Source organism: Trachurus japonicus, chromosome 23, assembly GCF_045865225.1.
Source record: "Trachurus japonicus isolate A0001 chromosome 23, Traja_1.0".
In the NCBI taxonomy this organism is placed as follows: Eukaryota; Metazoa; Chordata; class Actinopteri; order Carangiformes; family Carangidae; genus Trachurus; species Trachurus japonicus.
This window is the reverse complement of record NC_140929.1, coordinates 7,850,210-7,867,020: the sequence shown is the minus strand read 5'-3', so window position 1 is coordinate 7,867,020 and position 16,811 is coordinate 7,850,210. Positions and strand designations below refer to the sequence as shown.

The 16,811-nt window shown below is 41.7% G+C and overlaps 1 protein-coding gene across 1 annotated transcript in view; it reads left to right on the top strand.

The window, feature by feature from the left end:
• sema3c (sema domain, immunoglobulin domain (Ig), short basic domain, secreted, (semaphorin) 3C) overlaps nucleotides 1-16,811 on the top strand; it is a 43,145-nt gene that overhangs the window by 16,307 nt on the left and 10,027 nt on the right. Inside the window, exons 3-11 of the mRNA XM_085769092.1 lie at nucleotides 2,148-2,308; nucleotides 2,995-3,057; nucleotides 6,603-6,722; nucleotides 9,196-9,286; nucleotides 11,991-12,110; nucleotides 12,381-12,523; nucleotides 12,636-12,750; nucleotides 13,278-13,347; nucleotides 15,931-16,075. Coding sequence (XP_085625218.1) covers nucleotides 2,148-2,308; nucleotides 2,995-3,057; nucleotides 6,603-6,722; nucleotides 9,196-9,286; nucleotides 11,991-12,110; nucleotides 12,381-12,523; nucleotides 12,636-12,750; nucleotides 13,278-13,347; nucleotides 15,931-16,075 — 1,028 coding nt within the window. The remainder of the gene's footprint in view (nucleotides 1-2,147; nucleotides 2,309-2,994; nucleotides 3,058-6,602; nucleotides 6,723-9,195; nucleotides 9,287-11,990; nucleotides 12,111-12,380; nucleotides 12,524-12,635; nucleotides 12,751-13,277; nucleotides 13,348-15,930; nucleotides 16,076-16,811) is intronic.

Here is a 16,811-nt window from a genome sequence, read left to right as displayed (position 1 = left end):
TCGACCATCCACTGTCAACAGCTGTATGTTAAATGAGAGCTGCTGCAAAAGTATCAGCTAGAGGAATGTTTAAATTAGGCTACCCCCTCAAAGTGCAAAGTTGAGGTTCAGTATTGTGGTCTGAAAGGTTTTCCTGAATCTTCTCCAAGGCCTTATTTTGAGAAGATGTAGCCTATAAAATAGATGTTTTTTAAGACTTGCATGTTTTTAATTAACTATAAGTGAGTATTTCACCCTTAGTGGCTCTGTGAGTCTGGCAGAGCAAGGCGTGTAACATCTTTAGCCTTCCTCAGCGTTAGGATAATATTGCCTCTGCACTGCTCTCTGTGATATCTGTGATAGCATCTTCTCAGCTTTGAAGCAAGAGTCTGATGCGATCTCTTGCCTTCACTTTTAATTTTGTCTCCGGCCACTCAGGTAAAAACAGAGTCATGTTTGTGTGCGTGTTCTTCATTAGGCGCCAGATGATGCACTCACCTCCAAAAGACCCCGTTCTCGCTTCAAGACGTTCGCCAAATAAGGCGATTTACCTAAACATGGCGAACATAGTGGAGAGAGGAGTCGTGGGAAACTCGCCTTCATGCAACTGAAGTGGTTAACTTGTCTTTTATTTAAAGTTAAACACTCCAGGCTTCTTCTTTTTTTTTGAAAGTGCCAAACAACAGCTCGTGATCAGAGTGGTGAGGGGTGCCACAGAAAAAAAGCCACTTCCCTTCAAGATAAAAGGCCCCGGCCTCAAAAGCGTATGTCACACAATAATGAAAATGTGACTTTAGCCCACGGCATTGAAGCACAGCTCAGGCAACCTGTTTGTTGATTAGGGGAGGGAATACAAAGAAAGCCCAGAGAGGATCAGCGAAGGGGAGGAAATGGAGGGTGTAGATCTACATTGCCCTCCCACACCCCCTGCTCTCAGTGCAGATTGAAAAAGTGATAAATATGCATGAGTTTGGCTTCAACAGTGAGGGCCTTTGATGGTATGGCTGAGAGTTCTCTATCTCTGGAGCAAATAGGCCGAAAATAACTGTCTGAGCATGTTTATTTTGTAGTGTGTGCTGTGTGCACAATGTGTGCTGTTAATGAGTGGAGGAGCCTCTGCGGGGCACAGTATATACAGTATCTCCCAAAGTCTTCTCCGCACTCCCAACTTCTTTCTAATTGACTGGATAAAAGTTGATTGAAAACGGGGAGAGGCCTTACCCATCGGTCATTGTGAGATCGATTCCAGGAGACATTCATTTTCTCTGTTTAGACCAGGCTGCTATTTTATCTTCCTAGAAATAACAATGATCTTTTTGCCTCAAACCAGTTTCCTGCTCCAGTCCAAGTCTAGTTTCATCTCAGACTTGTCTTGGTCTAGCGGTTGTATTGACTCCGACTTAATTCTGTCTCAGCCACAGATTAAGCAAGTTTTTTTCCCCCCTCAGGTTTACAATTTTGAATTACATTTATTCAATTTTCAGACACTTTTGTCCAAAGTGACTTACAAATGATTTAAAGATGAGCAAACAACACAACTCTTAGTCAAATTTATGTCATATTTTTAGAGAAATGGTTAACAATATGAAAAATGGTGCACAGATACTTTTAGTTTGTGACTCAGACTTGACCCTTGGAGACAGTCTTGGCATGAACTCAAAAACAGGTTTGGCTTGTTCTTGTCTTGGATTTAAGTGGTCCTGACTGCAGAAATACCCTGTGCATGTGTTTCCAATGCACTAGAGAAGGATTAAGTGTATTATTTCAACTTAACTACCCCTCAAAAAATATAGTGCTTCTGCGTATCATACTAAATATGACAATAACTATCTCTGTTCTACCTGTAAGCAGCTGCTGCTTTACAGCCTTGATATATATTTGCAGCACAGGCTCAGTTCCCCCATTACACGAACTGAGGCATGTTTAGAAATCATCCTGGCAAATCCTAAAAGTCGTATCACAGCTGTAGAGAGTTTTCTTTTCAGATCTCTTAGGCTCTAGCCAGGACATAATTTGAAGATCTCTTATTCTGATTCTGAGTGAGATTAATGTTGCCTTGAGAGGAGCTGTTTCTCTTGGGTTTAATTTAGTAGAAACAGGAGGATAACGCCTCATCTCGCCTCTCAGTGTGGACACAAGCTTATTTTTGACTCTGTGTGTGTCTTCAGACCTGCAGGCCTCCCTGTCCTTTGAACACTACAGCATATCAGACAAGGCCATGGACTACAGGATCCTGCAGATGGACGAGGACCAGGACCGGATGTATGTGGGCTGCAAAGACCACGTCCTCTCCATGGACATCAACAACATCACTCATGGCACGCTTAAGGTCAGCTCGTGTTTGTTTTTTTACTCTACTGCAACACTGACGCCCTGCATCTGTGGCCACTAACCACAGAATAAAATGTTTGTTAAATTGATTGAATAGTATGTGAGACACATGATAAAACCACTACAGTAGACATTATTCTAATCTGTGCTGTGATATGCAAATGACCACACATTTGCCATGATCAGAACAATTTTCGGGGTTATTCAAGAGAGCCTTTAAAATGCTCGAGCTGTGTGATGGCTGAATCTGCATGCAGTGGAGGACTTATCTCCGGTGTAATTGACAGGCATGAAATGCATAAACAGATGGAAAAGCATTTAGTTTCCCCTGGGGAGAGCCCACACCACATCCATTTTGTCCAAGTAAATTGCTTGATATATTCATCGAGCTGGACCTTTAAGCACCTCTCTCTCCCCGGTTTGAAAACACACTCATTTTCCACAGTGCCCGTAATCACCGACACTCAAACAGAAACTTTCAGAGCATTGTTGTTCAGTTTCCAAAAAATGTTTCACTGTGATGTCTGTGTGCGTGAGCAGGATATGATCAATCCTCAGCTCATTTTTAACTTATGTTTACTTCAGTCTCTGTCTGGTTTCCAGGGTTTATTCCTTCACTTTCCAGTTTGAATGCTTTAAATTTTTGTTGTGGTTGTTTCCTTTTCCTCTTTTTTTTTCCACCAGGTATTTTGGCCGGCGTCCACCAGCAAGATAGAGGAATGCCAGATGGCAGGGAAGGACCCTACGGTAAGAAAGCCATTCATGTTGAATCTCTTGGGGCCTTTTTCTTTACAAACCAAACAATAACTAATGATAATTAATTACAAATGGTAATAGTTATAAAAAATAAATAAAATAAAATATGGGCAAAGAGGAGGGGCATGTATCGAGTGTGCAAAGTGAATGCCGTTTGCTGACTCACCTGTCACTCAAAGTGGCCACACCCCAATTATGCGTAATGTTAAGTTTCAGTTCAACTTAAACGGATGAGTTGTATGAAAATTCACTCACATAGTCGTCATTAACGAGGAAAATAACCACAGAGACCAAAACCAGTTTTTTTGTGCAACCATGTTAACATTAACATTTGAATGGAGATCAATAGGGATTGACTCATTGTTGGAGTCGACCTCAAGTGGCCATTCAAGGAACTGCAACTTTTGGCACTTGTTGTTTGTTGTCCTCGATGTTTCTGCTTGGTGGTAACCAACCAAACCATAAAATTAGAACATGTTTACAATTACTCATGTTCCATCATGAAGGCTCAATTTTTATTGTAATAATTACAAACTAGCCTCAACTTTGTTTTGTCTTTGTGTACAAGATGCTGTTTTGTTCATGCACCCTTCAAAGCAAAATGATGTAATGTTGTTAAGAAATAACACGTTATGTTATTCCCATTACAAACGAAGAGCTGAATTCATGACGATCCAGCTTCTTACAGCAGTTGCCCTCGTTTTTTCCTGGCCATTGTGGTCCAGATCTAGACTAGAGGTTTTTTTGCCGGCTGTTCCCAGAACTGTTCCTTCAAGTTGGGTCCACAGGGGAATCATGCACTAAGCACCTCCTGGGATTTCCAGCTCCCATCTGCAGGCCTGTGTCGGGTCCAACCACATGTGCAGCAGGCAGCAGATGTCTGCAGGGTCGGAGTCCTCCTGGCATCCTGGTGCAGTTTGTCAGGGCGAGAGTGAAGCGTGGGCGGCTCGAGGGCCACGGAGCCTCGTAGAAAAAACAAACCCAGAATCAAAGCTTGCAAATGGGACACAGCTCATTGACGCAGAGATTTCATAACCCGGCCTGATTCTGTGCAGCACTTGTTAGCCGCAACAAGATTTAATGAAGACATACAGCTACGCTCAGAAGACTGATTTCTCCTCCGCCTCTGTTCCTCTCTAATTGGCTTGTTCTGATATAGCACATGCACAGTTGCCTATAGACGCTGCAGCGCAGAGGGCAGGGGAATAGAAGGAGAGAGGAAATGAGGGCTTTGTTTTTACATACATTGAATGCCTCATTTCTAAAGTTATAGCACAAGTTTAAATTTTTAAAAAAGAGCATTGCGCTACAACAAGCGCCGCTCGTTTGTCTTACACCATCTCTCCATTTCTGACAGCAGCTGTGGTAGTCGAGCCAGGGTTTGTACAACACAGAAATAGAGAAGAAGCTGTTTGCTTTCAATGAGTGATTTGTGCTGCTCTGACTCAGCCTGCCTGCTGCAGACAGGCTCCCACAAATATTTGGGTGAGCCATCTCAGTGTGGAGCCACTCTCTGTGTCCCCCCCCACCCCCCCACCTTTTCCCTTCTGTCATCCCCCCCTTCTGCCAGATTTGCTTCTAAAACTTTCGGTTTCCGTTTCTGTTATTTCTGTTTTGTTTTGTTATGTTTTGTTTTAACTCGCTCATTTTTTCCAACTCTCAACTCGAGTCCTCTCGGTTTCTTTTTCACCCGTCTAGTTTTTCGTGAGGTTCTTCATTTGAATGAGAGTACCCCCTCGCCCCCCACCCGCCTGCCCCCCCTGGTGCTTCTGTTATGGTTACCCTCCCCATCTGTATATATTAAGTTCCTCTTCTCCGATAGAATCTGTGGTCAAGCCGAGCTCCAGAGAGTCGCCACACATTGTTTGCGCCAGAGGGTGGCAGCTCAGTTGAAATAGAGACCAGGTTGATTAAGTCTCATTTGCCGCTCGCTCAGAAAGCCACCACTTTAAACTCAGCATGGCCACCGCTTGAACTCGAGGGCACGAGGCCGGGCGCTGTTTATTTGCCACAGTCACGAATGTTGCATGTGTATTTGGGGAAAATAAACCCAGATACGACTATGTGTATATATGCGCATATATACAGTATGTACATGTACATGTGGCTCCGTGGGGCTGACATCAGATACGGGTGCAGGCCACGGGCCCTGTGGGTGTGTGAGGGTTGAAGGAAAGGGTGATGAGATGAATCGGTGATAAAAGCAAGGAGACAGCGAGACGAGAGAAGATAAATAACAGAGTTGGGTGTGTGACGGTGAAAATTCAGTTGTTTTTCGTCGATAGCTCTCCGCGGAGCCGCCGCAGCTGCCATTCCTGCAGCCGTGGCCAAGTTCCTGACGGCTCCCTGGATACGTCTTCCTCTCCTCCCCACTGCTTTCCCCCCGCTTGTCTCCCTATCCTCCTCTCTCTCCGTTAGTTTTCTGCAAGCTCAGGTTTAATTAGCCACCAAGTCTTACACTCCTGCTGCTGCTGCTGCTGAGCTGCTGCCGGGTTTGTGGAAGTGGAAGCAGAGATATATAGAGATCAGTGATCCGTCTTACCTCGATATATCACATATACCACTGACCGCCTTTTTCCACTGCTCCTAATACCAGACCAGTGAGCTGTGGGATCATTTGATTGTGACTCTATGCGTCATAACAAGTGAGATAAGTTCGAATTACTCCCTCATATGGAATAAGTTCAGACGGATAAACAGGTCACGGAGTTGGTGTTCTCCTTGGCTCCATACCAGGAAGTAGACTGTATCCCTTGTTGTGTCCTTTTTCAGTGCATTGTGTCATCGCTGAAATCAAAGCAACATAAAAACTGTAATTATTTTTTACAGCGCAATAATGTGTCTGCATCAGAGTGGATCACAGCATCTGCTTTTCATATTGTTTTTACTATCATTATTTAAAACAAAGGTTAAATGACAGTCAAGTGACATAATGTAATGTCTGCTAAACAGTGGCCACAACTGAAGACTATGAGATAATGTTGGCTAAAATGCTCAATGTAACACTAGCACATGTTAAGTAGAAAACTACACTTGCACTCAGCAAACGTTTAGCTATTTATTCAGCTTAGGAACTTCAATATTTCTATTACATATCTAAGTGAAATTCTGAAAATGTGTTATTTATTATCAAATATATTTTTAAAGGATATATTTGCGCTACATAGCCAACATTAGCAGCCATTTATGCTCTTGTGAAGTTAGCATGCTAACGTCTTGTCGCTTTCCAATACCGAGTCACTGTAGCATCCAGCTAGCTCTGAAAAAGTACTGCTCCGTCCTCACAGGGTGCGGTATGACTTCTCAATGACGGTTGAAGTTCTGGCCAAGACTCATAAATAAACAACTGTTAGCAATTTAGCAAAATTTACAAACAGCTCCTTCAAAGTCTGGTGCAAAGAAAAGGTCATTGCACAACAATCAACCGCAGGTTTAACATTTTCCATGGAATTCAAGTGACGTTTTTTATTGTTGTGTCTCACCTACTGAACTTTTAAACTTGTCTCCTTTTTTGTTTTTCCATGTCTCTTTTCCAGCACGGCTGTGGGAACTTCATCCGGGTGGTGCAGCCGTACAACAGGACCCATCTGTTTATGTGCGGTAGCGGCGCGTACAGTCCCGTCTGTGTTTACGTCAACAGAGGCCGAAGACCAGAGGTGGGCGCATGCATGACGACAGATTCACTCCACTAAAGAAACAAACTTTTGAGGGAATGAGCCTCAGTTTGGGGACGTTGGTTTTTGAAATAGTTTGAATGTTACCACAACGTTGATATGATCTCTAAAGTGAAAAATAAGAACATTTAGCAGCTCTATTGCTAAATTCTAAGATATACTATTAAAATAAAGTGTAGGGAATGTGATGATAGATGTCCTAAAGCTAGAAATAATGACGTATCCACAAAAATGTCGGAGGGATTGTTGGTGAAAAATGAAATGTGGTGAAAAAACATGCAGTAAATATAATTTCAATACGCCAGGGGTTCCCGAACCTTTCCATGCCAAGGCCCCCTTGAAAACCATTAGCTTCTGGATGAGGGCCCACTTTGCAAAAACCTCTTGACAATACTGCCGCAAAAAGCTGCAAAAAAGACAAACACGAAAAAATAAAACTTTCATTGAAGCAGAGCAGCTTGATAGCCAGTGCTTTATATCAAGGCCGGTGCTAGTTTAAGATGTGATGAGTGATGCTTGGACTGCAGGCAATGGAAAGATGAAGAAGACAATTTCAATTTTTATTTCAATGGTATGAAATACATTCTATGTAGCCTATATATTTAGAATAATGCACATAAAATTTAAAAAAAAAACATTGCTGTGGACCATTTTCTACTGGAAGGAGTGCAACATTACTATCAGTAGTGCCACAAATGTGTCCACTAGATGACATGAGTGCATATGAAATTGCTGCAGTGTCAGCAGCACGTCTCATGTTGAATCCATGTACAACATCAGATAGTGATTGTTTCAAGCAATGACATATTCTTTTACTTGTCTGCTAGGATTTTACAACTGTCACCATGATTTTATACGAGCAAAATTTTCATGTAATCGGTTTGACGCCACATGAGAGGAGATACTGAGGATAAGAGGGAGTAAATGGAGCTCTCTCTCTCTCTCTGTGGAGGCATGGAGGGCAGATTTCTGGGCGCTGCGCTCTCATCTCCGGCCACACAGCTCTGGAAGTGAGCGCGGGGAAGCCCTCCAGGAGAAAAGTGCTCACAGAGCGAACAACACTGAGCCACAGACTGCAGACTGCTGCCAAACACTAATAGGCGGAGAGAGAGCGCTCCTGACCAGGCTCTCTCTTTCTCTCTCTCTCTCTGCACACTGCAGAACCTTTTGTCATTTTGTGTTTCTTATTTGTTTTTTTTAGTTGTTTGTAAGTCAGAAACTGCTCTGTTTGCAGTTTCGGAGTCCAAACATGCCGCCGTCTGAGGAGAAAGGATCTGTTAAGTACAACAAGCTGCAGTAGTGAGAAGCCGACGTCGACCTTTGCCCTGAGAACGCGCCCCAGACTATTACGGTGTTTTGAAACACGATAGGACGGCTGCAGCAGACAGCAGACAGCTTATTTGCATTTTTTTTTTAATGTTGTGAGGTTGCGTCTTACTTGTCTAAAGTGCTCCTCGGTCAGATACACAGCGAAACGTATACCACGATAAAACATCCATCTCATTCAACTCCGATGGTTTTTATTCCATCATTAAACTTTTACAGGCTGTAATTATCCCACTTGTTCTCAGAGAAGGCTCGGTGTTACAAACAGCTGTCACTCGTTGAAAGAGAGATTATTTTAAAGGACCCATGTTTTATGATATATGATCTGAATCATTCTCTGATGTGGAAAAAGCGCCATTAAGGATTTAAAAGCACATTTACACAGAATCAGGATTGCAAATGCTTCAACAATCCCAATTTGCTCCATTCAAAATGATCAAACGTACCCCGTTACAGTGAATTATATAGATTCAATTAGAATTTGATAATAACATGCACTACCAACATCAAGTCTTTTGTTAAAAATGGACAGTTTCTTTGTGTGGCAGACGTCGGATGACAGAAGCGACCAGATGGAGTCAATCCACCTCCAGAGCTCTTTTTTGGCAAACAGCGACATTTTCCTGTGAAAATGCTGCGGGGGTTGACATCACTCACACCTCCGGTCCAGCAAGTAGCAACAGCACCACTGGCCAGATGTAAATACGGACGGTAAAGCTGAAAAAGCTTTTAAAATCTAGACAGGTCGGAGCGTCCAGTCTCTGCTACCAGGAGGTGGGGAGCGGAGGTGAGACTTGGCAGCCTCTCCACCTGAGATGGAGGAATGACGATCCAACACATTAATGGGGAAATTCCTCCTTTCCTTCCACATGGAATGTTTTTTTATAGTCCCAGATGGGCCGGGTTTCTGTGGACCGGGCCAGGACGGGCTTTTTTTTCAGCTTCCTTAAAACCAGTAGGGATAGAAACGTGAGCAGGCCTACCTTAACGGTGCGTTTGGTGCATTTGGTAGTCTCACACATGTCGTTTTATTTTAGCTGAGGTCACCGGAGGGAATAACTTATCTTATAAAACTGTCTTCAAAACCTCTGACTTCCTCTTTTTTTTTGTTCTTTTTGTTCTGTGACAGGAACAAGTGTTTCACATCGACTCGAGGACCGAATCTGGAAAAGGGAGGTGCTCCTTCAACCCTCAAGTGAATACAGTCTCCGTCATGCTCAGTAGGTGCCTCCTCCTGCATGACCTCTGACCCCTGAGAACATACCTATACACAAATGTAATATATTATATGTATCAGTCAATATGAAATTAATATTATGAAACCTGAGAGAAATAACTACAGGTCTCATATATTGACGTACAGTTGGTATATCTACCCAATACAATTATGTACATGTGCCTATATTAAAGACATATGTTTAATTTCATTTCATATTTATTCCATTCATGGATTATATGCATACATTACATGATTACATTATGTTAACTTTTCTCTTTTTTTTCTTTATCTACATAACACCATAAATGGAAAGGAGCAGGAAGAAGAAAAACTTATATATAGTTGTAATTACATTAGCTTAGATACCAAGCATTAACACCAATACCACACACTATTTCAGAGAATTAAAGACGAAGAAGCATATAATAATAATAACCACAAAAAAAACAGCAATGAACAATTTACGTAAATATACAGTATATCCACCCCAAAGCCTGTCAATATATGGATTTTACAGTAGTTTCCAAAAGTATGAAACCACATTCCCACAATATGAAGATGAGCAAATGTTGTGTATTGTTTAATCAATAAGAAAAACATGCACACAATGGAATAGTATATCATATTATGTCATACAAGATATTATATGATTTAACATGTATACTGTTTTAATTAACGTGCATTTATAAATCAAATATCAATAACACATCATGGTCATAGTATCTTATTAGAAATAATGATTGATCATGTTATTTTTCTATAATTCATGGACATGGGCATTTTTATATAGGTATTTTACATATGGTATACATTTTTGTATTCATACATCCAGAGGATGTATAAATGTGATAGTAATATAACTGCCATTTATGCCACATATATCATTTCTGTAAAGGGAAATTTGACTTTTATTGATTCCTTTGCAGAGACATGACCCAATCTGATTTATTGATTTTGACCGATTCATTCTTTTTGACCATGCTTTGTTACTTACCAGCTGCGAACATTCACATCAGCAGACGTCTCAGTGTGGTTGTGTGACTTACGTGAGACTTATCTGTTGGGTTTTATGACACTAAAACTTCTGGCTGTTGTGTGACGGGAGGTTTTCAGGGTCGTTCACATTATTCAGAGCCAAGTCGAGTCCGATGCATCAAAACTTTTTTCCGGTCGTGATTCCAACTTGGATGTTGATGCGACCGCTGTTCTCAAGTCGGGAGCTGCTGAAGGAAACCGAGATGATCCTGCAATAAATATTTAGTCTGATGTGTATTTAATGAAGCACATTACTCAGGAATGGTCCATTTAATCATAAGTGTTCATAGAGTGGAGGAGAAGAGAAGCGACAGATCGACTTGACCTGCAGAGGAAGTACAGTAAATCTTTTATCTCTCAAGGTTAAGCAGTAATACAGCGAGTCTGATATCATACCAGCATGCAGGTGCTGTTTTTGTTATCGCTGTAGCGGTGACTCGACAGTATTTTGCAGTTTGACCCATCAGAGACTCCTGTGCAAGAGTGACTCTGCAATATTTTCTATTTACACTCATCAGATAATCCCATATAGCTCGTGAGGGGGAGCGATGAGGTGAGAGGTTGTTAGGAAGATTTATCATCAAACCGTCCTGTCTGTTTGTTTTGGTGGATTTTTGATAAAAACCTGTTAAAGAATTAAACAAAACTGAAGAGAAGCAGCAACAGAACCTGTTAATGATGTTAATTATGACAACCGAGGAAGTTATCTCACACTAAAAAGTGAGTTCAACTTTAACACACAGACTGATATATATCCACCCGTCCTCCTCCCTCCCCCTCCTCCTTCCTCCTCACTTCTCTCTCCTTTGATCTCTGATTGGTCGAGGCGTGCTGGGTGGCTGTTGACACGTCTAAAGACGACGCTGCTGAACCCGCGGCTCTGCTTTCTGACACCTGAGCATTGCCATGTCAGCAGCAGCAGCAGTGGCAGTGGCAGCTTCGCCAGAGGGAGGGGGAGGGGGAGGGGGAGGTGGGATAAACCTGAGGGAGGGAGGGAGGAGAGTGCTCTGCCAAATGGAGTCGAGGTCAAAGTTTGCAGTGTTGGAGCTGTGATGCAGCACTCCTCGCCTCCGAGGACGGTCGGAGACGGGCTCGGTAAAACCAGAGCTTCAGCTCCATCTGTACGTCTGATCCCTCTGCAGAACAACAGACTGAGAAGCTGCCGTTAGACCTGCAGCAACTTTTATGCTATTATTTAAACATTATTTATCAGTGATGTGATTCAAAAGACGGTGCAGGACAGGTACACATCAAATGTACACTGATGCAGCTTAAAAAATGTATCAAAATGCACCGTCTGTAACACTTTAGGTACACACTATTAAGCATTAGTTAAGCATTAATAAATACTGAATTCTTCATTTATAACGCATGAATACTCATAAATATGTAGTTTATAAATACAGTTAGTGCTTATCAATGATGAGTAAAACTTTTTAACTGTGTTTATAAACTACATACTAATGAGTATTCATGTGTTATAAATGATTAATTCAGTATTTAATGCTTAATAGTGTGTACTTATTATAAAGTGTTACAGATGGTGCATTTTGATACATTTTTTAAGCTGCATCAGTGTACATTTGATCGTTTTTTTGAAGCTCTGACACTATTGTTGAGTTTTCTGATAGTGTGTGTGTGTGTGCGTGTGTGTGTGTGTGTACCCACAGACCAGGAGCTGTTCTCAGGCATGTACATTGACTTCATGGGGACAGATGCTGCCATCTTCAGGAGCCTGACCAAGAGGAACGCAGTGCGCACGGACCAGCACAACTCTAAATGGCTCAGTGGTGAGTTCACATACACAGACACACATGCACACACACGCGCACACACTTTTGTACATGTATGTGTGTCTATTGACTGATTATTGATATATTTACACAAATAACAAGCCTTGGGAGTTTTTCCCTCAGTGAATGTGAGGGTCTAAAGGCGGAGGATGTTGTTATGATGCTGTGTAAAACCCTTTGAGTCAAACTGTTTGTTAAAAAGGGACTATACACATAAAACTGCCCTTTTACAAAGTCTCAATGAATGTCCTGTCCTCTTCCATTCAGAGCCGATCTTCATTGACGCCCACCTGATCCCAGACGGCACCGACCCTAACGACTCCAAGTTGTACTTCTTCTTCCGTGAGAGACTGACAGACAATAATGGAAATACTAAAAATATCCACACCATGGTGGCCAGAGTGTGTCCAGTAAGTGCCTCCGTCTGCGCCTAAATAAATCACCACTTGTGTGTCTTTTTGTGGGAGTTTTTTTTTTTTTCCTGCATGTGAATTCCTACGAGCGGCTCCTTTTCTCCTGCAGAGCGACATCGGCGGGCAGCGGAGCCTGGTCAACAAATGGACCACGTTCCTCAAAGCCCGGATGGTGTGTTCAGTCCTGGAGGAGGACGGCACCGAGACACACTTTGATGAACTGGGTGAGTGAAACATGTATGTTTTATGTGACTGGCCGAGCTCCATTTTAGTTTCACGGTGCGTGAAACGAGTTTAAAACAAACCGTAGAGAGCTTTTTCTTTCTGGAAATCATACTATTTATGTTTCCCCGGTTTCCTGTGATTGCTTCCTCCACAAACAGTCCTTGAAGCTGCCGCTGTTTGGTCTGGATTAGGACCGGGGCTCCCTCGTCAATTCTCATAATTGCCCTATGGTTTCCTCGTACAGTATTTGTTCATGAGCATTTTATTCCAGCTCTGAAAAACTGCAAACTTCAGCTCTCGGAGTCAGAGTCGCAGGACCTTCATGCTTTTTCCATTCAGGGTCACCACACTCAACATCTGTCAGCACGTGTAGTTATTAATCCCTGCATGCATCCCTGCTTTGGCGCTCCTACCTGCAGAGCCGAGGCGATAAAGGAAGAGGAGAGGGGGAATTTAATAAAAAGTATTGCACACCTTTCTCTCCAAATATGTGCAATTGTCCACGTGTGTTTTTCCCCCTTTTCAGAAAATGTGTTTTTGCTGGAAACCGATCAGCCCAAGGGCCTGTTGGTGTTTGGAGTCTTCACATCCACAAGGTAAGAGCTGGATGGCAACACAGCCAACTGTAACATTCCTGCAGGCCTCTGTGGTGCATGTTAATCACTCACTGTGGGTATCAGCGGGGACGGGTGGGGGCGATGCACGTCTAAGAGGCCGGTTACATAGAGACGTCATGTGTCATGTTGCAGAGCGGCTTATTCAGATGATGAACTATCACTTACAGCGTCCTGGTGGCTTCTCCATATGGTCCTGGTTTTGATCTTCGTTCCTTATGATCACATGCAGCACTTTAGAGGAGAAACTTTTTTTTTTCCAGAGTATATTGATAAGGAATATGGATCACTCTGCTGCATGTGAGTGAGTAATGTTAGACAGAGGAATATTTGAGAGCAGAGAGTTTTATTATTGCATTTCTCAGATAAATGAAGCCCAACTCTCGTTACTCAGCGTCCAGAGGAAAAGAAAGAGGGAGTGTCCCGTTTCTGTTTCCAGTTTATGCTGAAACACACACACAGATAAGCACTTAGATAAACACACATATGAAGGGGAGCTCATGTTTTGACCATTTAAATGATAGAGATGTTAAATGGAAAGCAAAAAAAACAACATTTCGAGGAAAAGCCGAAGTTTTTATCTTCAACTTCGAAGAAAAACAACAATATAACTACCAGTGTATATAACACACATCAGCTCAGATATAATGATGATTAATATCTGTATTTCCTCTTAATAAATCTTCTATTTTCCTTTTTTTTCATTTCATTTACGCATACTACAAACAATGTTGATGCTTATGTTGCTGTATGTGATCCTGCTGACCCAGTCTGGGGGAAATTAGTTCCTGAGAAAGAGAGAAAAAAAACACAAGAAAGAAGTAGTTAAAGAAAGTAGAAAGTTCAAAGGTTCAAGCGAAGCTCTAACAAATATGCAAGAGCCCTGATAAGATTAGCATATGATATACTGCAGCAACACTTTGAGCTCAGTTTGTTGGAGGGAACACAGACACCTGGAAAAGGTTTGTTATGTTATGTATGTAAATTGTACTTTATGAGACTGTTTTATCTCTCCTACTTAAATTTGAGCTCCTCTCGCTGTCAAAGTCAAAATGAACAAGATATTTCAAAATTATTATTCACTTTTTTTTTTTGTTTTACAATATATCATATTGATAATTGGTTGCAACACAATTGCAGAAGTTCAGTTTAAAGGTCGTCTCTGGGCTAACAGAGACATTAACCTGGACTTAACTGTCCATACTCTCATTAAAACTGTGCTCTGTGTATTTTGGCCTCCACCTCCTGCCACCAGGCGTCCTCAGACTTTACAGCCGACTCCCTCATCCACCTGCTCAGTGTCTCCTGCCCCCACTCACCTGAGTTTCCCTCCGTCCACTGTTTATTTGTTTTCCCAACCACTTTCACCAGCTCCAGTCAGAGCAGCTGCAGCATGTTTCCCCATGAGCCTATTGAACCTGCACCACTGCCTTCAGCTGTGACACTTATTACTATAATAATAACAATAATAATAATAATACAATACTTCATTTATTTAGTATTTTTCTTATACAAAGTGCTTTGCAAGAAAAGTGAAACCAGATATAAGAATGATCCAAAGTGAGCATCATAAAAAGTGTGAACAGCCTCGTAAAAGTGTCTCAGAGCACAAAGATGTGACAGCACTAAAATACATTAAAAAACATTACACAATACAATATAATTAAAACATGTATCATGATCTAGGAATAAAACAAGACTGGACTTTGGGGTGACCATCAGATCTCCATTCACAGACCTGAACTCTCAGTTGGCAATAAACCTTGTCAATAAATCTGAGATGTAACCAGGGGGCAGAGACGTTCAAGGGCTGTAAACGTTGGCAATAAAGCTTTAAAAATCAATCTGAAGTCGATCAGGTGAGCCAATAAAGGGAGAAGGAGGCGTGGCTGACGATGATAATGAATGATGTGTGATATAATAATTGAGCCAAGAGTAATAAATAACTAAATAAAAGCATGTGTGACATTTTTGCACGTGAGTGATTTAATATAATGATCCTGAGCTGGTAAAAAAAAACAAGCTTGAACCACATGTTCGATGTCGGCCTCTGGATTTTTCCAAGCAGCTAGCTCAGTATAATCTGAGATGTTGTTGTATTGAGGGAGCTGATTGGGGGGATTTGGGATCAGCTGAAATCCTTCTGGTTAACTCTGGATGACACCACCACTGCAGGCCTTTGAACCGCTCGTTACCTCAGGATCACAGAGCGGCCACAGTCGCGTTTCCCTCCTCAAAGAGACCACAGCCAAACCAAACACCGAGCTCCTTCACTGCTCCGAGCTCACTGTTGTTTCTTCCTCCATCTCCACTTCACACAATATGCTTGTGCCCCCCCCTCCCCACCCCCTTTTCAACAAAGCCTCTTTTATGTGTTAAGCAGTTGTAGTTTTAAGTGACTGGGCCAAACCACATCAGATAATAGACGGGGGGGAAATAAGAAGCGTCCCCTCCGGAGTGTGGCAGTGACGACCATGAGGGCAGAATATTTCAGCTGGGTGAGAGTCGACGTCATGAGAGCAGAGCAGCAGGTTCTCATTGAAATTATCCGTCTTATTCCCACAGCTCCGTGTTTAAAGGCTCGGCGGTGTGCGTGTACAACATGGCCGACATCCTCACCGTCTTCAACGGGCCCTTCGCTCACAGAGAGGGGCCCAACTTTCAGTGGGTGGCCTTCCAGGGGCGCATCCCGTACCCACGGCCTGGAACTGTGAGTTCGCTTTTAGGTCATCTGTTCATTCATGTTTTTATTCATTATTATTTCAGTGCATGTCTCTAAAATAAAAAAAACACATAAATATAATATAAGTCTTTGTCTGGGCCCTGTTTTTTTTATTTCAAGTCAAAAAGTATCAAAGTCAACAAATAACATCAAAGCTTGAATAGACCTTCTGCTATAAAAAGAGACATGCACACAAGACAAAGCAACAAAGGATGTTCATATGCATAAAAATAGAAATATTACCCATTACATTCATATCACTGTTCATATATTTTCTGAAGGGAAAACGTATCTTAGGATGTTTCACAGTGAAGTTATTTTTAAGAAACAATCTATAAGATCTTTAAGTTTTGTTCTGACTGGATAGAGAGGAACAGATTCACAGTTTTAATCCAGTTTATATTTGGTAATATTGGTATATTTGGAAAAATTACCAAGCACATTGTTTATTGTTAAACCATTAAACTTGTATTGTATCTGGATAAGCTTCTTTATAAGTTAAAGAGAAATAATGACATAAAATCTGTACATTTTAGATGGAACTGAGAAATGTTATAACAAATAAAACAAAATAAATACATTTTTACCATCAGGAAAACTTGATAAACTCTAATGCATACTTATGATAGTGATTGGTTTTAATGTTATGACTGATTCAGGTATTTTTTTCTCTCTGTCAAGTCATGAAGCAGCAGAAAATAATTGAAATTATGAATGAAGTTTT